Source organism: Cherax quadricarinatus, chromosome 78 (assembly GCF_038502225.1).
Source record: "Cherax quadricarinatus isolate ZL_2023a chromosome 78, ASM3850222v1, whole genome shotgun sequence".
In the NCBI taxonomy this organism is placed as follows: domain Eukaryota; kingdom Metazoa; phylum Arthropoda; class Malacostraca; order Decapoda; family Parastacidae; genus Cherax; species Cherax quadricarinatus.
Genome location: NC_091369.1, coordinates 6,453,510 through 6,479,179, shown reverse-complemented (window position 1 = coordinate 6,479,179; position 25,670 = coordinate 6,453,510). Strand labels below are relative to the sequence as shown.

The 25,670-nt window shown below is 41.2% G+C and overlaps 1 protein-coding gene across 4 annotated transcripts in view; it reads right to left on the bottom strand.

Moving 5' to 3' along the window:
- The window catches only part of LOC128701585 (aminopeptidase N), a 76,215-nt gene that overhangs the window by 9,894 nt on the left and 40,651 nt on the right, over positions 1–25,670 (bottom strand). For 2 of the 4 annotated variants that reach the window (XM_070101630.1, XM_070101629.1), the window contains exons 2-12: positions 10,614–10,925; positions 10,155–10,517; positions 9,379–9,587; positions 7,873–8,028; positions 6,932–7,062; positions 5,631–5,808; positions 4,399–4,582; positions 3,265–3,421; positions 2,969–3,050; positions 2,685–2,868; positions 1,826–2,162 (exon numbers count right to left, since the gene is read on the bottom strand). In XM_070101630.1, the coding sequence (XP_069957731.1) occupies positions 1,826–2,162; positions 2,685–2,868; positions 2,969–3,050; positions 3,265–3,421; positions 4,399–4,582; positions 5,631–5,808; positions 6,932–7,062; positions 7,873–8,028; positions 9,379–9,587; positions 10,155–10,517; positions 10,614–10,850 (2,218 nt within the window). In that variant the 5' untranslated portion in view covers positions 10,851–10,925. Of the gene's footprint in view, positions 1–1,825; positions 2,163–2,684; positions 2,869–2,968; positions 3,051–3,264; positions 3,422–4,398; positions 4,583–5,630; positions 5,809–6,931; positions 7,063–7,872; positions 8,029–9,378; positions 9,588–10,154; positions 10,518–10,613; positions 10,944–25,670 lie in introns of those variants that run through there. The other 2 variants (XM_070101631.1, XM_053795362.2) reach the window with 2 other exon arrangements.

The window sequence follows — 25,670 nt, the reverse complement described above, 5'->3', positions numbered from 1 at the left end:
TCACCATGTGCTCACTACACTCACCTGTACTGTGCCTTCACCATGTGCACACTGCACTAACCTGTACTGTGCCTTCACCATGTGCACAGTGCACTCACCTGTACTGTGCCTTCATGTGCACAGTGCACTCACCTGTACTGTGCCTTCACCATGTGCTCACTACACTCACCTGTACTGTGCCTTCACCATGTGCACACTGCACTCACCTGTACTGTGCCTTCACCATGTGCACAGTGCACTCACCTGTACTGTGCCTTCACCATGTGCACAGTGCACTCACCTGTACTGTGCCTTCACCATGTGCATAGTGCACTCACCTGTACTGTTCCTTCACCATGTGCACAGTGCACTCACCTGTACTGTTCCTTCACCATGTGCACAGTGCACTCACCTGTACTGTGCCTTCACCATGTGCACAGTGCACTCACCTGTACTGTGCCTTCACCATGTGCACAGTGCACTCACCTGTACTGTGCCTTCACCATGTGCACAGTGCACTCACCTGTACTGTGCCTTCACCATGTGCACAGTGCACTCACCTGTACTGTGCCTTCACCATGTGCACAGTGCACTCACCTGTACTGTGCCTTCACCACGTGCACAGTGCACTCACCTGTACTGTGCCTTTCCCATGTGCACAGTGCACTCACCTGTACTGTGCCTTCACCATGTGCACAGTGCACTCACCTGTACTGTGTCTTCACTATGTGCACAGTGCACTCACCTATACTTACTCATCTGTATGTGGATGTAGCGCCTGGCCCAAAAGATTCACTCTCCTAGCCTGTATGTGTACTCATTTGTGGTTGCAGGGGTCGAGACATATCTCCTGGCCCCGCCTCTACACTGATCGCTACTAGGACCTCTCCCTGCTCCATGAGCTTTATCATATTTTGTCTTAAAACTATGTATGGTTCCTGGCCGGGTCACAGACCGGGCCGCGGGGACGTTGACCCTCTTCCCACTTCCTGACAGCTCTATGACTAAAGCAATACTTCCTAATATCTCTGACTCATCTGAGTCTTCAACTTCCAATTGTGACCCCTTGCTTCTGCGTCCCATCTCTGGAACATCCTGTCTCTCCACCTTTTCAATTCCTCGCAGTATTCTGTATGTCGTTATCATGTCTCCCCTATCCCTCCTGTCCTCCAGTGTCGTCAGGCCGATTTCTTTTAACCCTTTGCTCTGGAACTAGCCTTGTTGCAAACATTTGCACTTTCTCTAATTTCTTGACATGCTTGACCAGGTGTGGGTTCCAAACTGGTGTTGCATACTCCAGTATGGGCCTGACATACACGGTGTACAGTCTTGAACGATCTGAGTTTTCAATTTCCAGCTGTGCCCTCTTGTTCCTATTTCCCCATCTCTGAAGCATACTGTCCCAGTTCACCTTAACAATTCCTCTCAGTATTTTCTGTCGTTATCATATTTTCCCCTCGTCCTCCTGTCTACCGTACCATCAGGCAGAGGTTTCTTAACCTCTCCTCATAGGACATACACCTTAGCCTGGGACTAGTCGTGTTGCAAACCCCTGCACTATCTCCAATTTCTTGAGGTGCTTGACCAGGTGTAGGCTCCATACTGGTGCTGCGTACTCCAATATGGGCTTGACTTACACGGTGAACAGTGTCGTGAATATGTGTGGTTTTGCGTTTGCCATAAAAATACTAACGGGGAAGTCGGGGCTCCAATCTTTATGTATTTCTATGATCATATTCTTTCACATTAGCTCCGGACCTCAGTGATGTGTGTGTATGTGTATGTGCGTGTCCGTGGAGGGGGGTGAGTTATTACCAGTGTCTAACTAGAACCAGGACTCACCCACCTGCTCGAGCAAGGTTCATGGCGTCGTCGATGATTTGAGCTCTGTTGATGGTAGCGATGACCGTGTGGTCTGTTAGCAGTTGTTGGATGAGCAAGTTCCAGTTGTGGTTGTCGTAGTTAACTCTGTAGTAACCCGTCTCCTGCAGGTTGAAGATGACCCAGTGGTCCTTGGTGGGCAGGGACTGGATGGTGATGAGTGTCTCCGTATCCTTCATCCAGACCTTGGCCCGAGTCTCGTTAAAGTTGGAATCGTCTCCACCTGTGTAGGTCAGTGGCACCCACCACTTATACTCCTCGGAAGACTTAAAGTCACCTTCCTTAACTAAGAGGAACCGCTCCTGTAAGTGCAAGAGAACCATAACAATGTCAATGTAACATTAAAATACAATTTACATTATCAAAAACCGAAACGCTAAAATTAAAAAAAAAAAAGTGCATGTTTTCTTCTTCGGGACACGTGCAATTTACTTAAGGACAGGACGCGCCCTAGTTACCTACAGCTGCAGTTTACTAGCACAGAATTCTGGCGTTTACTGACCAACACAAACCGCAACAAGACTAAGAAAAGAAAAGCAAAAAAAAAGAAGGGAAACTACAATTATTTGAGAATAAACAGAATAGTTGCATGTCGATAATCATTAAGGGCAGGTTTAAGGACCCCTCCCCCCCCAAAAAAAAAGGATCCATTATTGTACGATTATCACGCCTGCCTGAGGAAACAATTCCACCCATGTTGAGTGAAAATAAGCGGTATCCGTCTTCCCATGGTGTCACTCATTATGTCACCTCATAGTAATATCTAATTATCTTACCAAAAGAAAAATGGAAGAGGCACTGTCACTCACACCTGGTTACCTCACCTGAGAGACAGAAGCGGAGGTACCGTCTGGACTTCTCTCCACTGTGATGACAGGATAACCCATCTGCAAGGTCCAGGTGTCCATGATGGTCTTGACAGTGAGATCGAGGGGTAACGTGCCGTCCTGGTGAGCCGCCTGTGTAAGGTGTTCCCACAGATCATCTTGTTCAGCGTTCCCATACTTGCTGCATCAAAACAAAACATTACATCAACAACACAAGCGCTATCATTTTGTCTGTTGGAGAGAGTGTAAAGCTGAGACTATCAGAGGTCAATGAAACTTACAAGGCATCAAGGTAGGTGCTCAGCCCCTTCCTGAAGGTGTCCTCCGTCAGGAAGTGGTTCATCATGCGGATTATGGACGCTCCTGTTGCGAGAAAGAGCCCTCTACATTAACAATTTATTAATTTCATAAGAGGAAAATAATAAAATTCTAATTTTTACATAAAATAGGTTTGGTACAGTGCCACTAATTTTCGATGACAATATAAATATAACAGCATTAGATTCATTTCCAATATAAACATTGTTCTCGTTTGCTTCTGAGAAATTACCTCAATTAATATCACACATCTTCTCACCTTTTGCATAGGAGATCCTGTCAAAGAGTTCACTGATCTCGTCAGGGTGTACAACGGGTATACTTATGGGATGTGACGACTCGAGGCTGTCCAGACTGAACACCACCTGTACTTCATTGAGCACAAACTGTTCCATCACTTGCCACGTGGGTTCCACCTGCACACACCAATGTGCCTATCACTCTCTAAAACACATGCAAGCTAAAATACTAGAACTGACGGTATGAGTCACACCATACAAACTCAGTGACAAAAAAGTTTTACAATAAAATTATTTTTTAAGTGTTATTGTTATAATTTGAATATACTAAACTATGAGGGCAGATACAATAACAGTTATCACTGACTACACTCGCATCATCGCCGTCCCAAGAACTCTACTGAAAGTAATTTACAGTTTAGTTCGGAATCTTCACATAAAACATGCACTAACATTTTAATGGTCACCATGGGCAAGTTAACCCACAACAGCAATTTTAAAGTCAATATATAATTAGATGACGCATGCTTTAGCATTTGCCACTGTCCCCGACTATTTTCTCATTATTATTATTATAATCATGGGGGAACGCTAAACCTGTAGGATTATACAGCGCATGTGGGGGGGATGGAAGGTATTCAGACTCAATTCAGGGAACCAGAGCACAGATCCAATTTCCTAGATCAAGAGCTCCTCACCAGCTTCAAGAACCTCCCTTGAGGGGACTGTTTTCTCAAATACTTTGTGCCAAAACCCATGAGAATCTCGTAAACAATCAAGTATATATATAGAACTAGTTTCTTAAATGGTCTGTTTATCAATAAACGTTGGTTCGCAGTCTTCATCTAAATTAATCCCAGAGGAGAATGTTGAATGTCTGTTCGTTCTGTGATCGGTTCAACAGCTTGATAAGAGTAACGAGACGGACTGTTATCAAGTCTTGATTAGTTATGAATTGTTGCAGCCACGGTAGTGTGACGTATTTGTGAGTGCATCATTTGATTTGAAGACGTCCATTCGCATTGTGTGGGCGACGCCTGGACGTAACCTAGCTCCTAATATCAAACATTGTAAACAATTATCTATATTCTAAAAGCTATGTTATGTAACGAGATACTCCACACACAATTTTTTTTTCTGGCAGCAAGACTCACATGGTTGATACCGATGTACTCAACGTAGGAAGCGAAGCCCTCGTTGAGCCAGAGGTCGGTCCACCAGCGCGGGGTGACGAGGTTTCCGAACCACTGGTGAGCCAGCTCGTGAGCGACCACTGCCACCACATACTGCTTGTTGGAGGCTGCAGACACCCTGGGGTCATACAACATTGCCGTCTCCCTAGGGTAAACATCAGTTACTACTCTTAACACAATGCAAGTTACAAGTCATGTAATAAACAAATAATTCATTATAATAAATGCATCATGTTTTGTGAACTGGGGCTGATGTTTTGATGGTCTCTTTTGACAAAGGCCACCGCAGACAATGTGTGTTTTAAGGCCGCTAATACCCTGCCTACCAGATCTAACTTCATTTTTGCTCCAAGAAAGTCATTCAATTACAAGAGTTGTCAGGCGCTCATTTAGAAAAAGCAACGCAGATAAATTCTGAAGTCATTTTCCATAGTTTTATTCTGGTGATCTTGCTTCCACAGTCTTTCCTGCTTCACCTTCCATACTTTCTCCATCTTCATAAATAAAAAATTCATATCATGCTTAACAACCTTAGAAATTATTTCCACCATAGCAATAATATACGAATTAATACGACTTTTTATCAAATTTGGAATTTAAATACTATAGCAATGTTTAAGGTCATCTCTAAAACTTGGTAGAGATTATTTTAATCATTAAACCGGATAAATGTCCGATATATTGTATATTAAATTATAATGCTTAAATGGCTTGGAGATTTCATTGAGAATATGTTCTGGCAAATACACATTAAAATGTGTTTTTCCAATTTTTAGACAATGTGGCTAAATATAGATAACATTAGTTTTATGATAATGTGATGTTTCAATATTTATATAAAGCATTTCTTAATACTGCAGTTCCTTAATCTCCTCATCCCTAAGAAGGTTATAAAAAATATTTTATACAAGTAACGAACTGAAAAGTAAGATCAGTTAGACAGATATATATCCTCCAGTTGAGTGTGAAAGCTACAACTCTGTGCTCTAATTCAGAGAATTTACGGATATACTCTCCGTCATCCTTGGATCAAACTTTAATACCTTCCATTCCCAGACACTGTATAACCCCTTCGAGTTTAGATCTCCATGAATATAATTAGAGGATCTATATGTAGCTTACGAGTACTTTTGACTGCAGGTAATGGGTGTACAGTTAGCTATGTTTGTTTACAAAGACCTGAAGGTGCTTACCTGTAAGTTATGAGGCCCCAGTTCTCCATGGCTCCGGCAGAGAAGTCAGGAATAGCGATCATATCCTGCTTGGGAAGTGGATAAGACTGGTTGAAGTAATCCTCGAAGTGGGTGAGAATGGGTGGTCCAACCAGCCTGGAGTACTCAGCCTGCTGCAGCGCCGGCTCCCGTGCCCACACTGACACAATAAGTGAACAAGCTGAACAATGACAGCTGAGGTGAACTCATACACGAATTAAAAATAAATACACCTGATTAGGATCAATAATATCAGTGGATTGAAAATTAAGAGGAGGGACCAAGGAGCAGAGCTCTATCCTCCCCCTCCCCTCCTTTCCCAGCAAATTCAAATGGGTAATTAAAAATAGGAAACAACACTGTGGTAACCGGACATAAGAGTATTACCATATATTTAGTGCTTCAAGCTCGAGTTTTCCAGTATACACGCTTATAATTTTTTTATAAATTCTAAATTAAATTACAATTTCCGAGAACTTGTGCATTCCTGTACCTACAGAAGGAAAATGTCACAAAAATTATTAGCAGTTGCTATTGTGTTCTGCTAAAGTCTTTTTCATGTGTAAATTAACTGATAAATTTTATTAAATAATTATTCACTACCAATGTTCCAAGAAATGTTGAAGATTTCTTTAAGTAAAAAGCTTTCAACTCAAATACCTTCAGTTACGGTCCCTAAATGTTCGTAGTAACATATGACAGCAGTATAGCATTAACAGATTAAAACAGTGTCAACACATCACAACATAATAAGGACAACACCCAACAATACAAGAACCGTTATGCTGTTTGTTGGGGAAGAGGGGGGTTCTGGAACCACGACACTAGGGTCGCCCTCCTCTTTGATGGATCAAACCTGATTACTTCCCATTCCCAAAGTGCTGTATGATCTACAGATATAAACCATACCACGGGCGGGATTTGAACCCGCGGTCAGAGTCTCAAAACTCCAGACCGTCGCGTTAGCCACTGGACCAGCTAGCCACAATAAGATTCGTCCAACTAGGTATATTTGGTCACAGTGGTGCCTATGCTAACCTTCCTATGGTGTAGAAATATACCTAGTTGGACGAATCTTATTGTGGCTAGCTGGTCCAGTGGCTAACGCGATGGTCTGGAGTTTTGAGACTCTCTGACCGCGGGTTCAAATCTTCCCGTGGTATGGTTTGTTTGCAATCGTGTCATTACGATTTCGTGAGTCATCTACAGATATAGACCTTACCCAGAAATATAATAATAATAATAATAATAATAATAATAGCAACAACAAGGCAAGTACTTACCTCTGAAGACAGTGTGGTTGTTGGCAGTGGTAGTAGTGAGGCTGGCAAAGTCTGACACCACGAAGGCGACCAGATAGGTTGACATGGGTACACTGGTATCATAGTGGTCCCAGACCCATCCCTCCTCCTCCCTGTACCGTAAGTAACTTTATTTAGGTACAAGTACACATAAGTACAATTAACATACGTAGTAACATGTGTAAATTACCTATGATAACCCAAGTAACTTATTAATCACTCTAGTCCTATTAATTTAAATATAAACAACATTCATCAATAGTATTATATATACAATTAAGCGCTATGACACTTTCATCAAATTCTTTTTTTATAAAAAAAAGATTAATCTTTATAAATTCAGTGTATTTCTCTTCAATTGACTGATAACGGTGATGAGTTTATGTTTAATCAAATTAAACAGTTTATAGAACACAAAATAGGAATGCTTCAGTCCCTCCTGAGTTTAGTTTAATATTTTTATTATGTACCCCATACCCATCCCTTGGGCGGCAGTCAAAAGATTACAGAAGTATATAATGGGTCCAGGGACTGAGCCACGAAGTTTTGATAGCTGAACAAGTTACAGCAGTAATGAACTATTTACGTTTATATCAGGTCACAGTCGTAATGAGTTACCCTCCTCAGCATTTTCAAGTCGTTCTACTATAATATTAGTTCAGGACGGATCGAAACGTTGTCTGGTTTCCGTTTCTAATTGGTGGTTAGCTTTGAATTGTTTCTTAATCCAGTAGTGTTACTGCTACTCATTAGATTACTCATGAGAAATATTTATAGTACTATAATGATTGGTGTAATATTAAATCGATCACGTCTCGGACACCTACATGAGGCGCCATGCTTACACTAGACATGCACACTGAACTGTGAAGTGTAATATTGACACAGAACACACACACTGAACTATGAGGTGAGATACTCACATAGGTATAGTCTCAATGATGGGCATGTTTGATATAGAGGACATGTTGGTGGTGCGGGCCAGGTACACCTCAAAGGTAGCCTTCAGACTCGGCTCGTCAAAGCAAGGGAAGGCTCGACGAGCGTCCGTCGCCTGGAACTGTGTCACTGCCAGAGTCCTGTCATGATATTATTTATTGGTATCAGACGCATTTATACAAAATTATAAAATATCATTTAAGCAACAATGTTTATTTAAGTGGAATTATGGGGATGGGGGAAGAGGTAGAGTTATATCCAATGAGGTACACAAATTAGAAAAAAAAATGAAAATGCCCATTAACTGATGTGTGTTTATGATGAAAGGCTCTTGATCTAGGGAACTGGAGATACCCTCCCCTCGTATCAAACCTGATTAACTCTCATTGCAAAGACGCTGAGTGATCTATACGAGTTTAGTGATTGCCCATTATAAATAATAATGCAAAAAGACAGGGAAAATTTTTGCATTTTGTTAAATCATTATTCTTACAAATTATTATATTAACTAGAATATCGATTCAAATTTTTATTATTATAATCCAAAGGAAGCGCTAAACCTACTAGGGTCATTCAACGCTGCATATCGATTCAAAGCCTAGCAGCCCGAAGATCTAATCATTAAGGCTGCATGCATAATATATATATATATATATATATATATATATATATATATATATATATATATATATATATATATATATATTATGCATGCAGCCTTAATGATTAGATCTTCGTGTGGTCGAAAGGCTTTAAACTCTATTAATCAACTTCAAAAGCTAATATCCAGTATTCACAGAAGGACTGGGCCATCACACTTCCCAACACATGACGAAGCTACTTCAGCGTTAAGTGCCTCGGGTAAAATATTCCATCTCATTAGCCATTTTCATTGACATTTACATAGTTTGGAAATGTCAAATGTTGCAGTAAATTCATCAGTGAAGTGAGACTTATTTTGTCTATTTAGAACTAATCATACTGAATTTTCCCCTTCCTATAATTACACCCCTTCCATTCATTTACCAAAACATTACATCTTTCACTCGCCCTCTCCACAGACATTAAGCCTTCACTCACCCCTCTCTGCAAATAATTCTTCTTGATATAATAGTTACACTAGTCATTGAACCCTTTCGGTATCCGTAAATAGGATTCATGCCCTAGTTCCAGACATACGATATTTCCTAACCCTTTTTATTAATCATCGAATGGTACTCCCTACATGACTCACTCTCTCAAAAAATACTGAAAAGGCCACTAAAATTTAAAAAAAAAAATGGGAGAGTAAAAATCAACTACTGACATTTGGATTTCGAGCAACAAATTTCTATTTCAAATTTTATTAGGCTACTACGATTGTCAAAAATTATTCAAGAAATTTGAGTGATATGTTGGGTTTATTTACATTTCAAGGCAGAGTCCAGAGATTTAAAATAAAATCCAGAGTTATCAATGTGCCTTTACTGGTCTTTATATTATCAACTCACTTCTCGGTACCATCAGCATCCCTGTAATTGGAACGGTAGAAGCCGTGAAGCTGGTCATTGAGGTAACCCAGGAACTCCATAGAGAGGACATACTTGTGGCTCTGCTGCAGCGCCTCCTCCAGGTGGGCCACGTAGAACTGTCGCTCAGGGTCGTACTCATGTTTTCTCACCTTTAAACCAAGACCTTCTAAATCACCCACTGCAGCCACCTGCAACACACACGTACTTACAAGTTAGAGAAAATTTATGTATTATAAAGACAAAATCATTGGTAGTTGTAAAGCTATTATTGAACGTTGTTCAATATTTTATGATACTTAAAAGCTATTTGCATCAGAATAAATATAAAAATACAAATGCAACAAAGGTCATTACTGTTATAGGGATTAGTGACCTCTGCATTTCTGCTACAAAATAAAAAAAATATGTCGAAACTGACGCTAATAAAAATAGATTTTTGAAATTTGACGTTTTCTCAGTTATTTTTGTCATCAATAAACAGTTAAGGCTAGGAGTTTGCTAATTCACTGAAGTACTGGCGGTCATGTCTAAAATGCGTCTATTTCTCTCAGTGAATGTATGCTAATACACGGTACTGTTAAAAGAGCTAAAATGTGTTAAACAATCACTAATGACCTAAATTATGTGAAACTATAAATCCGTGTGGAAAAGGATACTGTGTACAACTGAAATCTATTTAAGGAAAAGTTCTGCCACGAGTGGCTTCATCAGTCTTTAATCTGTGCCATTCGGCGCAAGAAAATAGCGTTACTCGCCCTTATAGTTTCATTCTTGGTGATGATATCTGCGATGTGGAGAGTGATATTGAAGGTTGGCTCCAGTACCTCCATCTCCACCTCCACGTAGCCCAAGATGCTGAAGTTTCCGCTGATGAAAGGCTGAAGTTTGACCAGGTAATGGAGGGGCTTCAGTGCTCTCGGAAGACGTACATTCATCTCTTCGTGTAAAGGCGCCTCTGTAGTGGTGTTAAGGAGTATGGTGGGTGCCCTCGTGGTACTGGTAACCTTGGTTCTGCTACCTGCAAGGCGTTTGTTGGTGCCGTTGGACCTGGCAGACGCAGGTATCTTGGTGGAATTGCTGCTCCGCCTCCTACCCATAATGGGTTTCCTCTCTGTTGACTGTTGAAGGAGAGTAATTAGTTACCGTATGGCTTAAATGCTAAACTATAACCAGATAAAACATTCTAATGAATGTATTTATGATTCCAGACTAACCTGTGTTACCTGAGTGCTGGAGAGCAAGAGAGACTCGTGGTGGAGGTCTCTCTTCTGAGGGGCGTAGTAAAAGACTAGGAGCCCCGTGACTACCAGAGCACTGACGAAGAAGACGCCTAAGAGCACACCAACGCTACGGCTCACGTAGCAACCCTTGCTCTTGTCGAAAGTTATAACGTGGTCAGGATGGCTGCCCTCCATGGCCAGCAAGTCTCCCACCCCGCGAGAGGCTGTCATGCCTCACACTCTGGCTGCCTTCTCTGAAGAAACACTCGGGCTGCCTTCTCTGAAGAAACACTCGGGCTGCCTTCTCTGAAGAAACAATATTATCTGTTCATCTGTTAGGGCGCCATATAATACAAGAGTTAAGCCATGTAAAGTTACCGTTATCAGTCATGTTCCTAATGTCATAATCATCAGTGTCACGCTCATCAGGTCACATTCAAAAGCGTGGAAGGCAGCGTGGCATTACCTGACACAAACTGACGTGTGGGTGATGTATCACAATACACATTTACCTCGCTCCAATTTCACGAGTCATTTTACAAGTGACAGGTGTCACCACGCTAAATTGACCAGTTTGTTGGTGACGCAACGCGACTCACCATACAGGTTGGACCTTCACCCTGGCAACACACCACCACTAACACCACCTCAGTACTGCCATAACAATGGCATCACCTTAATACTACCATAACAATAGAACCACCATAATACCGTTATAACAACAGCATCTCCATAATACCGTTATAACAATAGTACTTCCATAATACCGCTATAACAATAGCACTACCATAATATTATCATAATAGCACAGCCATAATACCACCATAAAAACACCGACATAATACCACCACAGCACCACCATAACAATAGCACCACCATAATACCGTCACCACACGCAAAACCTGTGAATTTAAAATCTTGATTAACAGCATCAACAACAGATTTATTGAACTAATCTAGAATGTGTCCCAGAAGATGGTGTTCTTGATCTGTACTTGATCTGTAACTTGAGTCAATGAATAAGTCTGTGTTGACACCAAATGTGTGGAGTCTCCACAGTCACTGGGTCACTTTCCTCGCTACTGTTGTTTTTTCTCTAAATTTATTCAGTTAATCCAGGAAATGCGTATTCATTTCATCAAATCCTCCAGCTGCATTGCTTTTCCAGCGCACTCAATGATACTCTAGAGATGATGGACGTAACAATGGGTCTCACTGTATTCATGAATCGACTCGACTCGACTCTACTATCATTGTGGTAACGGTTTTTGAAAGATTACATACAAAGTAACGTCCGAGACTTACAGTCAAGACACTGTCACTCGACTCGTTAGGAATGGCCGCAGCCAGATTTTGACAATGAGCCAAAAAGGATACTGAATGAGTATCTCGCTAGCTTATATAACTTTCCAGACACTATCCCTCGTGGCCAAGTCTACGAGAATTCACCTCATTCTAAGCCAATCAAAAGTGCCTGCCAGTCATTACTGAGCTTGTCTCACAGCGGCGCATCACGCATTCCACGGCGCACACACGATTCTATATTCGACCCTCCCCAGATGACCACGCTGCAGTGTGCACTTCACTAACCTATGCACGTATAATCGATTCAAGAATCTTTTGTTTAAATTCCACGTATTATTTAGTAGTGACAAGTTAACCCTTTTAAATGATAAAACCGTGTCATGTATCACAAAAGCATTACAGCTCACAGTGCAGCAGCTCACAGTGCAGCAGCTTACAGTGCAGCAGCTCACAGTGCAACAGCTCACAGTGCAGCAGCTTACAGTGCAGCAGCTCACAGTGCAGCAGCTTACAGTGCAGCAGCTCACAGTGCAGCAGCTTACAGTGCAGCAGCTCACAGTGCAGCAGCTCAGAACACAACAGAATAGCGCAGAATATAACAAGAGAAAACACAATACGCAGAAGAGTGAGCGTAAAAAGTAAATGTGGCGTCTTCCGGGAAACATCCTTGACAATGTAAATATTTGGCCGCAGCTGACACTTGTGGGGGGGAAACTCTGTCTCACAAATTATCACCCTATTTCTCTCTCCTCTACCTTGAATATTCCCTATTCCTATCCTTCTTTCCTTCTCATCATCCTCCTTTACTTCCTTCTCGACTTCCTCTTTCTCCTCTTCCTCATCAGTGTCGTCGTCCTCTTGTTTTTTTCTCTCCTGCTCCTTTCTTCTTTACTTCCTCCTTCCATCCTCTGCCTCACTAATTCTCCAGTATTGAGTTTTACATATTTTTTTTACTTTCCTTCTCCCTCTTTTCCCTGTCACTTTTCTGCCTTGATTCTCTTTCTCCTTCCTTCAACTCTTCTCTCATTACACCCTAAGTTTGTTTGGCAAAAATTAACATTATTTTAAATGAAAATATATATCTATTAATATATAAAAGAAAATTTTGGAAATGTCTATTTTTTAGAGAAGTTCAGCCTAATTGAATATTCAGCCTAACTACCTGAATAAACTTACTGGCAAATTCGGCTAATTAGGCACAAGAAATATATGTTACAGATTATATAATATTTTTACTTTGAGCTTGCTCCTCAAGTGCCGTTTTAGCTAATTTGTATATAAAGCAGATGGTGGCAGAGTGTTGTGGGTTGCCCACCTCCAGGAGTGACATGGTTACGCTAACTGGATAAGTTCACAAGTTCATAAGTGCACAAGTTCACCAAGGATGAGGAACAAGTTGATAAACTTTCGTTCCTGAATATCCTGCTTAGTACATTCTGAGATAAGCTTACCTTTAAAGTTAATCGGAAACTAGCCAACAAGGACGATTTGTTACACTTTTACTCACAACATGAGTCTAGAAGTAAGACAAGTGTGGTCATTGTTCCTGAGAGCTGAAAATATTTCCAGCCACGAGCTCCTGAAGGAGGAGCCTTCCTACATTCACCAGGTGTTCACTCGGCTTCATATTCCCCCTTTCATCAACCATTGTAGGAGAGCCTTAAGCATCTTTAGGAAGAATCACTCGCCTGTCAACTCCACTACCATCAAGGATCTTGTGAAGAAGAAATACACTAAACTTAACGAGTCCATCACAGCTGTTAGTGGAACACTGAAAGAGCGGAAGTATGTACGTTGAAGGGATAGTTAATGCTTATGTCATACACCAAAATTCCCATGAACACCTCATGACTCGGGATAAAGCCACACTGGTCATTAAGGAAAATCATTTACAAAGGCGAGTGTGTCTGAAGTCAAAGTAGATTGTCACGTCTAATACAGTCAAGTTAGTCAGAACACTGGTAGTTTTAGCTTGCCTGGGCTCTCACCAGCATTAACATGACCCCGACAAAACAGCGATCAAGAACCATCAGTGTTTGATATTTGCTTCAGGCGCTGACCATCCACGCGCTCTAAACCTCACCTTGTTTTCCCTCGACCATCCACGAGTTCTAAACCTCACCTTGTTTTCCCTCGACCATCCACGAGTTCTAAACCTCACCTTGCCTTCCCTCGACCATCCACGAGTTCTAAACCTGACTGTCTTCCCTCGACCATCCACGCGCTCTAAACCTGACCTTGTCTTCCCTCGACCATCCACGCGCTCTAAACCTGACCTTGTCTTCCCTCGACCATCCACGCGCTCTAAACCTGACCTTGTCTTCCCTCGACCATCCACGAGTTCTAAACCTCACCTTGTCTTCCCTCGACCATCCACGAGTTCTAAACCTCACCTTGTTTTCCATCGACCATCCACGAGTTCTAAACCTGACCTTGTTTTCCCTCGACCATCCACGAGTTCTAAACCTCACCTTGTCTTCCCTCGACCATCCACGAGTTCTAAACCAACTGTCTTCCCTCGACCATCCACGAGTTCTAAACCTGACCTTGTCTTCCCTCGACCATCCACGCGCTCTAAACCTGACCTTGTCTTCCCTCGACCATCCACGCGCTCTAAACCTGACCTTGTCTTCCCTCGACCATCCACGAGTTCTAAACCTCACCTTGTCTTCCCTCGACCATCCACGAGTTCTAAACCTCACCTTGTCTTCCCTCGACCATCCACGAGTTCTAAACCTGACTGTCTTCCCTCGACCATCCACGCGCTCTAAACCTGACCTTGTCTTCCCTCGACCATCCACGAGTTCTAAACCTCACCTTGTCTTCCCTCGACCATCCACGAGTTCTAAACCTCACCTTGTCTTCCCTCGACCATCCACGAGTTCTAAACCTGACTGTCTTCCCTCGACCATCCACGCGCTCTAAACCTGACCTTGTCTTCCCTCGACCATCCACGCGCTCTAAACCTCACCTTGTCTTCCCTCGACCATCCACGAGCTCTAAACCTCACCTTGTCTTCCCTCGACTATCCGCGAGTTCTAAACCTGACCTTGTCTTCCCTCGACCATCCACGAGTTCTAAACCTCACCTTGTCTTCCCTCGACCATCCACGAGTTCTAAACCTCACCTTGTCTTCCCTCGACCATCCACGAGTTCTAAACCTGACTGTCTTCCCTCGACCATCCACACGCTCTAAACCTGACCTTGTCTTTCCTCGACCATCCACGCGCTCTAAACCTGACCTTGTCTTCCCTCGACCATCCACGAGTTCTAAACCTCACCTTGCCTTCCCTCGACCATCCACGAGTTCTAAACCTGACTGTCTTCCCTCGACCATCCACGAGTTCTAAACCTCACCTTGTCTTCCCTCGACCATCCACGAGTTCTAAACCTCACCTTGCCTTCCCTCGACCATCCACGAGTTCTAAACCTCACCTTGCCTTCCCTCGACCATCCACGAGTTCTAAACCTGACTGTCTTCCCTCGACCATCCACGCGCTCTAAATCTGACTGTCTTCCCTCGACCATCCACGCGCTCTAAATCTGTCTTCCCTCGACCATCCACGAGTTCTAAACCTGACTGTCTTCCCTCGACCATCCACGAGTTCTAAACCTGACCTTGTCTTCCCTCGACCATCCACGAGTTCTAAACCTGACCTTGTCTTCCCTCGACCATCCACGAGTTCTAAACCTGACCTTGTCTTCCCTCGACCATCCACGAGTTCTAAACCTGACCTTGTCTTCCCTCTATATTGCACTGACAAAGCAGCCAGTGAGAGAGATCTCATAATAAATGTTCTATTGCTGTAGTTGCCTCTCATTTACCTTCATAGGGAAGTGCCAAATCTACAAGGCCCATTCAGTGCCTGATGAATGGGAGGAGTTGTGGGTAATTAGGTTTGGTCCAGGGAAGAGGGTAGCTCCTATACCTTGGATCAAGAAGCCTTCGGCAGCTTCAAGACGCGACCGTCAAGGGCGGCCCAGTCACACTGACCCACTACCACATTTTAATAAATGTCAATTTAAATCTATAGTTATAATCTTGATCTTGTCAACAACCTATACCAAACTCTAGTGCAATTGCAAGTACCATTTCAAATTGTATTTTTATATTATAAGTTTATATTATAATTCCTACCATCTGTCCATTTAACTTTGCTTACCATTACTTAATTTTAGTCCCTTATATATTTTCTCCTTTATTTTAGCTTTATATAACTATCCTAGTTTATATATCCACAACTGTTAAAATAATCAAGGTGCTATTCTCAGGTGCTAAAGTAGAATAAGCTCACAATTTTGCCATTATATTCCAAAGCTCATTTATTTGATTACCACTTTATTGTTCACCACAACCTATATTAGTCCCTTTTTATTATAATTTTAAACTATAATTCTAACTTTAAAAAATTACCTTTATAGTACTACCTACTATCATATTCCCAAGTACTATTATATGATCATCACTTTATTTGTATTAGTCCCTTAGCTCATTATTTTACATTTGTTAAATAATTCAGGTGCTCTTTTTTAGCTTAAGACTATTTACTTTGTTTTATACTTAATTCTAACTATAGATTCACTACAAATCTTATGATTACAAGCATTGATCCTGATACCAACCTCTTATTTAATGACTTAAATGAATCAAACAGTTACTGTAATTACTACACTGCAGAACAATCAAAGGCACTTCTCAGTGCCAACAACAACATAACTATCTTTAACTACAATATCAGATCTTTAAGCAAGCATTACGATGACCTCATAGCATTACTAAATTCCTTACATGCCAATATGTCCATCATTACACTAACTGAAACCTGGCTAAAGCCTGATAGTACAGATGTCTATGCCATTCCTGGTTACACAGCCATACACAACTGTAGGCCAGACCAACAAGGGGGTGGCACAGCCATATACTACTCAGACCAACTAGAATGTATCACTAATACTTGCACAAGGGATGAACATGGGGAATATATAATAGCCAAATTCAAATCCAAATACCTACAAAAACCTCTCACATTGATAAACATCTACAGAGTTCCACAGTCAAACATTAGCCAATTTAGTCAAAATCTAGGAAGTATGATAACTGATGCACGCATGAACAAAGATCACTTACTACTCTCAGGTGACTTCAATATAAATCTCCTGCAAGACCAGGACCCACACGTTACTGAATTCACAAACACAATGAGTAACTGTATGTTACTACCAACAGTAACAAAACCTACAAGAGTTACAGAGACTAGTGTTTCCCTACTTGACCACATCTGGACCAACACCATATCCCCTTTAAAATCAGGCATAATTACAGATAATACCACAGACCACTACCCTACTTTCCTCATAACAACTCTTGGTAAACTACCCCAAGACACTACTAAAGTCACCTTCAGACTTCACAATGAGGCAGCCATTAATAACTTCACAACAGCATTAGCAAACATTGATTGGCACACTGAGCTAGAAATCTATACAGATATTGACGAATGTATTAATAATTTTCTAAAAAAGACCCAATACCTCTATAACAAGCACTGCCCTAAAAAAACTAAACAGATGACAGCAAAGAGACTGAACAGTCCCTGGCTAACACCCAGCATTCTCAAATCCATAAATACAAAACACCAATATGAAAAACAGTACAGAATGGGTCACATAACCAGAGACCAAACAAAACGTTACTCGACCTGTAAATATAAAAGAAACACTACCTGTTTATAAATTCAAGTCTCTACTCAAAGATCACTTACTCACCCAAAACCAAATAAATACTGAATAACTGAACCTTATAAATTGTATATCTTAAATGTTTCTCACAATTATATCACATAAATGTTAAACCTAAAACCGAATCTAACTTTATTATTTTTTAAATACACTACCTAACAGAATCCTTCATATGACCTGTCTTTGTAATACTCACTTGTGCTTTATAGTAATCTGTTTACATTAATGTTTTATCACTGACTTCATCATTGCTTAGTTAATCTTAAGTTAATTTTAAGCCAGCCCGTAATGCTATGCATAGTATAAGTGGCTTTGGCATACTGCTCTTATCTGTATTTTTTTTTGTACCTCTGTATGTGTGCACAAATTTATAATAAATAAATAAATAAAAATAAATTGTTTTCCATGGGTCATTCAATCAACGAATCATGTGATATACAAGCACACGTAGTCTGCCCATCTCTTACCTTCCGGGGTAATTTCCCTCACAAGCGCCACAACACATCCATATAAACCATTTGTCGATTTAGTCAACATGTGTCATTTTGAGTTTTCTCGCTCCAGAGCTTTTATCAAGTTTCTCTAATAGATAGTGTTACCAGTGTTTTAAAATATGACTCACACTCACTCTTCTTTCTCTTTCTATCTCTCTCTCTCTTCTTCCTCTCTCTCTCGTGCCACGTTTTCACAAGAGGCGTGAATGATTCAACAGCTGGCTGACCGCTCCGGTCCTCCCATAAACGAAATTGGCGAGTTCCCGGGAGAAATGTTTTCACAGTCGGAAGAGAAAATGGACATTCTGGTTCCCAGTGACGTTCGGCCCGTTTATTTTTTTTAGTCTGCTTTAACGAGTCTCAAAAATTAAGCGATATAATGATCAGTTTGGCTTGTGCGGTAAGTGGTGTGACAGTGCCTGCGTATTTTCCCGTTTTAGTATATATATATATATATATATATATATATATATATATATATATATATATATATATATATATATATATATATATATATATATATATATATATATATATATATATATATATATATATATATATATATATATATATATATATATATATATATATATATATATATATATATATATATATATATATATATATATATATATATATATATATATATATATATATATATATATATATATATAATATATATATATATATATATATATATATATATATATAATATATATATATATATATATATATATATATATATATAATATATATATATATATATATATATAATATATATATATAATATATATATATAATATATATATATATATATATATATATATATATATATATATATATATATATATATATATATATATATGGCGTAATTTAGAAGGACGCCAAGGTAAATACTGAACTAGTGTGAAGGTGTTGGCAATACTTCAGTATATGTATGGTAGGTTAAGGTTTTGAGTTAACCTGCAAAGAATGACCTACAAGTCGGTTGTGGAGGCATGCAAGACGGTGGTGGAGGCATGCAAGACGGTTGTAGAGGCATGCAAGACGGTTGTAGAGGCATGCAAGACGGTGGTGGAGGCATGCAAGACGGTTGTAGAGGCATGCAAGACGGTTGTAGAGGCATGCAAGACGGTGGTGGAGGCATGCAAGACGGTTGTAGAGGCATGCAAGACGGTGGTGGAGGCATGCAAGACGGTTGTAGAGGCATGCAAGACGGTGGCAGCCGCAGGCAGGACGGTGTTAATTAAGGACACATGACTGTAGGCAGCAGTGTTCACTCGTAGTCGTGATATTTAAGAAATACACTAACCACGTACTTCGCTCAGCACTTACATGCATCAACAAAATATACACAACGCAGTAAAAACAAGGATGAAATCAATAAACAATGAAAGTAACGAACATAAACAATGAACACAAAAGCTTGCTACCACCTGCAGCTCATAAGACTGCCATCCCCACGAGCCCCTTTGGGGCGGGGCAGATGGCAGACCAGAGGCCTAGCTTCTCCCTGCGGGGACTGTGGCTACGCCTGGGGACAGTTGGTCCCAAAGATGAGGAGGTACTTGTACCTCCTCCCATGGGAGACTTAGGTCTCGAGATACTCCCCAGATAGGGAGCCAAGGCCGGGTCACCACTACTTGGAAAAGACCCGGGCCGGGAGAGTACCGGCGAATAAAAAAAAATGAACACAAATATTCTCATACCAGATTATGGTTTAGCGCTTCTTTTTTATAATAAATATAATAATAATAATAATAATAATAATAATAATAATAATAATAATAATAATAATAATAATAATAATAATAATAATAATCATACCAGATTAAAATACTCAACATTCAGTAAGCTTTCATTAAGTTACTAATGCTAAAAAACTCCTAAAAGTCCCTGCAGGGGCTTCGGTAACTGTACAAACCATGATGAAGGCAGAAAACCGAGGATAAACTTAAAATATGATCCACGGGCAGCAGGGCTTAAGTTACACGGAGAGGGACAGCAGCACCTGTGATCAGGTTGCCACAGCTGAGATGTGTGTGTCTGGTCCTCAGTCGACAGAGATTCACCTCAAAGTTATGATTCCTGTTGAACGAAGAGAGCCAAGCACCCACGTCCTGCCGTACCTTGTATAACCTGTTCCCATTCTGCAGGGCCCACCAGGCCTCCCATTCACCTAGGACTTATCTGTGAATATGATCTATGAAGTCACTGTAAGGTAAAAGTTTACTGCAGAGTATCCTCGTTACAGCAGCCTCTGCCTCGGCAACCGCCCGTTCATTTCCCGGTAAGCAGCATCTACCGACTCACCCGTACTGCACTCGATGGAATTCAGAATGAAGCATCTTGTAATAATCTTGAATAAAACAAAAAGACGTCTGGAAGATAACGAACATAATTCCCTAAATTTTTAAACAGAATCTTTGACAAACAGATATGGGAAACTTGAAGAATTTAAAAATGTGCCAGGGTATACAACAAATTCTAACCATACAAAAGAGCGGAAAAGTAATGTGAAAGACCTGAGAGTGATAATGTCAGAGGATTTCGCCTTCAAAGACCACAACAATGTATCTACCTCATCCGCTAGGAAAATGATAGGATGGATAATGAAAACCTTCAAAACTAGGGATGCCAAGCCCATGATGGTTCTCTTCAAGTCGCTTGTGCTCTTTAGGCTGGAGTACTGCTGTACACTAACGACCCCTTCAAGGCTAGCGACATTGCAGACCTGGAGAGTTAACAAAGAACTTTCACGGCACACATAAGTACTATAAGGCACCTAAACTACTGGGAACGGTTGAAAGTCCTTGATCTGTATTCCCTCGAACGCAGGCGAGAGAGATACATGATAATATACACTTGAAAGGTCCTGGAGGGATTGGTACCAAACCTACACATGAAAATCGCTCCCTATGAAAGCAAAAGACTCGGCAGGAGATGCAACATTCCCCCGATGAAAAACAGGGGCGCCACGAGTACAGTGAGAGACAACACAATAAGTGTCAGGGGCCCAAGACTGTTCACTTGCCTCCCAGCATACATAAGGGGGATTACCAATAGACCCCTGGCTGTCTTCAAGAAGGCACTGGACAGGCACCTAAAGTCAGTACCTGACCAACCGGGCTGTGGTTCGTACGTCAGCTTGCGTGCGGCCAGCAGTAACAGCCTGGTTGATCAGACCCTGATCCACCATGAGGCCTAGTCTCAGACCGAGCCGTGAGGGCGTTGACCCCCGAAACCCTCTCCAGGTAAACATTACATGTAAGGTTATGAAGAGCTAAACCCGTTTGCGTCGTACAGCGCCTGGGGAATGGCAGGTAATGTGGATTGATCGAAAGGGAATGGTAGCTTCAATTTCCTGAATCAAGAACCTTTCAAGATATCCCTTTGAAGGGATGAATAAGAGAACTATAGTGGGACAAAGTACCAACAAGAGCTCAATAAATCTGATAGACGTCTGGAAGACATCCAGCACAAATCTGTGAGCAAAAAAAATAAAAGATGGAAAGAGATTGTGAAGTATGAACCTGCTGGAACCCTGCACACGGCACTGTATGGGAAACACTGGAACAAAAACCAGTGTCGCAGGCTGCAATGGTCACCTAGTTCTGCGAATAAAATGTGTAGTAAAGTGACAGAAAATAGAGTAATTGTGTAAGAGAGAGAGAGAGAGAGAGAGAGAGAGAGAGAGAGAGAGAGAGAGAGAGAGAGAACATCAGAATGAAAAACGTAACGTTGAGTTTCCCAAGGCTGAGCGAAACACAAAGACAAATAGTATAATAAAGTACCTCATGATCTTTATAGACTTCAAGACTGCCAACTGAGAGACCACCAGAGAGCCTCATAATAATGTTTCTGAGAGACCACTAGAGAGCCTCATAATAATGTTTCTGAGAGACCACCAGAGAGCCTCATAATAATGTTTCTGAGAGACCACTAGAGAGCCTCATAATAATGTTTCTGAGAGACCACCAGAGAGCCTCATAATAATGTTTCTGAGAGACCACCAGAGAGCCTCATAATAATGTTTCTGAGAGACCACCAGAGAGCCTCATAATAATGTTTCTGAGAGACCACTAGAGAGCCTCATAATAATGTTTCTGAGAGACCACCAGAGAGCCTCATAATAATGTTTCTGAGAGACCACCAGAGAGCCTCATAATAATGTTTCTGAGAGACCACCAGAGAGCCTCATAATAATGTTTCTGAGAGACCACAAGAGAGCCTCATAATACTGTTTCTGAGAGACCACCAGAGCCTCATAATAATGTTTCTGAGAGACCACCAGAGAGCCTCATAATAATGTTTCTGAGAGACCACCAAAGAGCCTCATAATACTGTTTCTGAGAGACCACTAGAGAGCCTCATAATAATGTTTCTGAGAGACCACCAGAGAGCCTCATAATAATGTTTCTGAGAGACCACCAGAGAGCCTCATAATAATGTTTCTGAGAGACCACCAGAGCCTCATAATAATGTTTCTGAGAGACCACCAGAGAGCCTCATAATAATGTTTCTGAGAGGCCACCAGAGAGCCTCATAATAATGTTTCTGAGAGACCACCAGAGAGCCTCATAATAATGTTTCTGAGAGACCACCAGAGAGCCTCATAATAATGTTTCTGAGAAACCACCAGAGAGCCTCATAATAATGTTTCTGAGAGACCACCAGAGAGCCTCATAATAATGTTTCTGAGAGACCACCAGAGCCTCATAATAATGTTTCTGAGAGACCACCAGAGAGCCTCATAATACTGTTTCTGAGAGACCACCAAAGAGCCTCATAATGCTGTTTGAGACCACCAGAGAGCCTCATAATACTGTTTCTGAGAGACCACCAGAGAGCCTCATAATACTGTTTCTGAGAGACCACCAGAGCCTCATAATACTGTTTCTGAGAGACCACCAGAGCCTCATAATACTGTTTCTGAGAGACCACCAAAGAGCCTCATAATACTGTTTCTGAGAGACCACGAGAGGGCCTCATAATACTGTTTCTGAGAGACCACCAAAGAGCCTCATAATACTGTTTCTGAAAGACCACCAAAGAGCCTCATAATACTGTTTCTGAGAGACCACCAGAGCCTCATAATACTGTTTCTGAGACCACCAGAGAGCCTCATAATACTGTTTCTGAGAGACCACCAGAGCCTCATAATACTGTTTCTGAGAGACCACCAAAGAGCCTCATAATACTGTTTCTGAGAGACCACCAAAGAGCCTCATAATACTGTTTCTGAGAGACCACCAAAGAGCCTCATAATACTGTTTCTGAGAGACCACCAAAGAGCCTCATAATACTGTTTCTGAGAGACCACCAAAGAGCCTCATAATACTTGTTTTGTTAAATAGTAGTTTTACATCATTTATTTTCTTGACATTGTGAAATATGAAGATCAAGACTTGTAAAACAAATGTTTACTAGACTTCATCTTTAACAGAGGCGAAGTAAAATAAAGTGTCACAAGGTAAGAGGAGATCAAGGGTAGCGCCCCTTCTGTGTATAAAAAAAAACCTCAGTGACAAGGAAAAAAACATGGGAGCAAACATATCAACCGTTTCCCAAAGAACACAAAACATATCAGAAGTGTATTCACCTCACATGCAAGACCAGTATTCGAGTGTGCAGCTCCAGTGTAGAGCCAATCAGAAAAAAAAATCAAAATAGAAAAGTGAGAGCACCAGACTCGTACTAACAATAAGAAAGAAACAAGACGCATACAAGAAAGATTGAACGAATTTAAGCACACGTCTCTAGTAGAACAGAGAACATGAGAAAACATGGTCACGATACAGAAATTATTCCAGAGACTAGGTGACTGGGACTTGCACGACATGGAGACGCTAGGAAGCATTCCTTCAGTATCAATATTGAACTGTATTGGAGCCGAAGACATAGTAGAGGCTACAACCATCACAGATTTGTAAATACACATTAATAGCGCCATTCAATCTTAAGTTAAAAATATGGTACCAAGGGCTAGATTTAAACAACCGCAAACGTAGCTAGGTAATACAGCCATATAAAACACACATACCAGGATGATAGAACATCAACCAAAGTGGAGATATAAGTCTTGTTGAGAGTGGCACACTACTGAACACATCCATCACTATACATGGAAATGGCAAGAGCTTCTGTGGGAGGGGAGGGGGTTAAGAGACTTTCCAGACGTCGGTTAAAGAATACGCGCGGCCCAGAAACTGGAGTTCAGCCCTAGAAAAGCACAGTTGTGTGAATAAGCACATTTCAACTTCCTTACCCACGGTGATCACGAGTTTCTTCACTGACTACAACACACACCTTATCCTTTTTATCTTCCTTCCTTGGTTTATCTTTTAATTCACTTCTGTTTTGTCTCTTTCCTTACTCTCTTCTTCCCCTTCTCTCTGTCCTCCCCTACTCCCTCTTCCCCTCCCTCCCCACTTTGGCTTCCTCCAACATCAAAATTGCATTCCCCACGCGGCCACTCACTCTCTCCTGGTCCATAAACTCTCTATTTCCCCCTCTCCCAGTTCCTCCCCAAATATTCTCCCTGCTGCCGTTACCACCACTACTCTTCTGCTTCCCCTTCCTTCTCTCGCTCCTCTCTCTCTCTCTCTCTCTCTCTCTCTCTCTGCAAACAGTTTAACGGCGGTCATTTCCGAATCTCAAGTCTCTCTTCCCTCACCTGATATACCTGTCAGGATTCGGTTAAGTGAGAGAGATGCGGAACTAGGAGAGATAGAGGAAAGAAAATTTGAAAATAATGGCAACAGTAGCTAGATGTATTTCTGTTGGTGCGTGATCCGAGGAAGGTATCCCCGTATTGCACACCCCAGCCCACTCTACCTCAGTGCAAGCGACTGGAGTAGTGCAGAGTGTGGCATAAGTTGATAACGCAGTTGAATATTGCAACCGAAACTTTGAAGGGAATCAGGAGAGACATTTACAAGGTATATGGAAAATAATATCAAAATTTCCTCGGTAAAAATGGTAAATTAGGATATTGCACAGCCCAAATCAAATTCAAAACTTTCAGAGACCAATGAGACCTTTGTCTTAAACTACACAAACATGTTGTCAACGCTTGTTCCAGTTGTCAGTATGGTTAATGTTCTCAGTGATTGTTGAAGTTATCAGTATGGTTAATGTTGTCAGTGATTGTTCCAGTTATCAGTATGGTTAATGTTGTCGGCGCTTGTTCCAATTATCAGTATGGTTAATGTCAGCACTTGTTCCAGTTATCAGTATGGTTAATGTTATCAGCGCTTGTACTAGTTATCAGTATGGTTAATGTCAGCGCTTGTTCTAGTTATCAGTACGGTTAATGTTGTCAGCACTTGTTCTAGTTATCAGTACGGTTAATGTTGTCAGCACTTGTTCTAGTTATCAGTATGGTAAATGTTGTCAGCACCTGTTCTAGTTATCAGTATGGCTAATGTTGTCAGCACTTGTTCTAGTTATCAGTATGGTTAATGTTGTCAGCACTTGTTCTAGTTATCAGTATGGTTAATGTTGTCAGCAC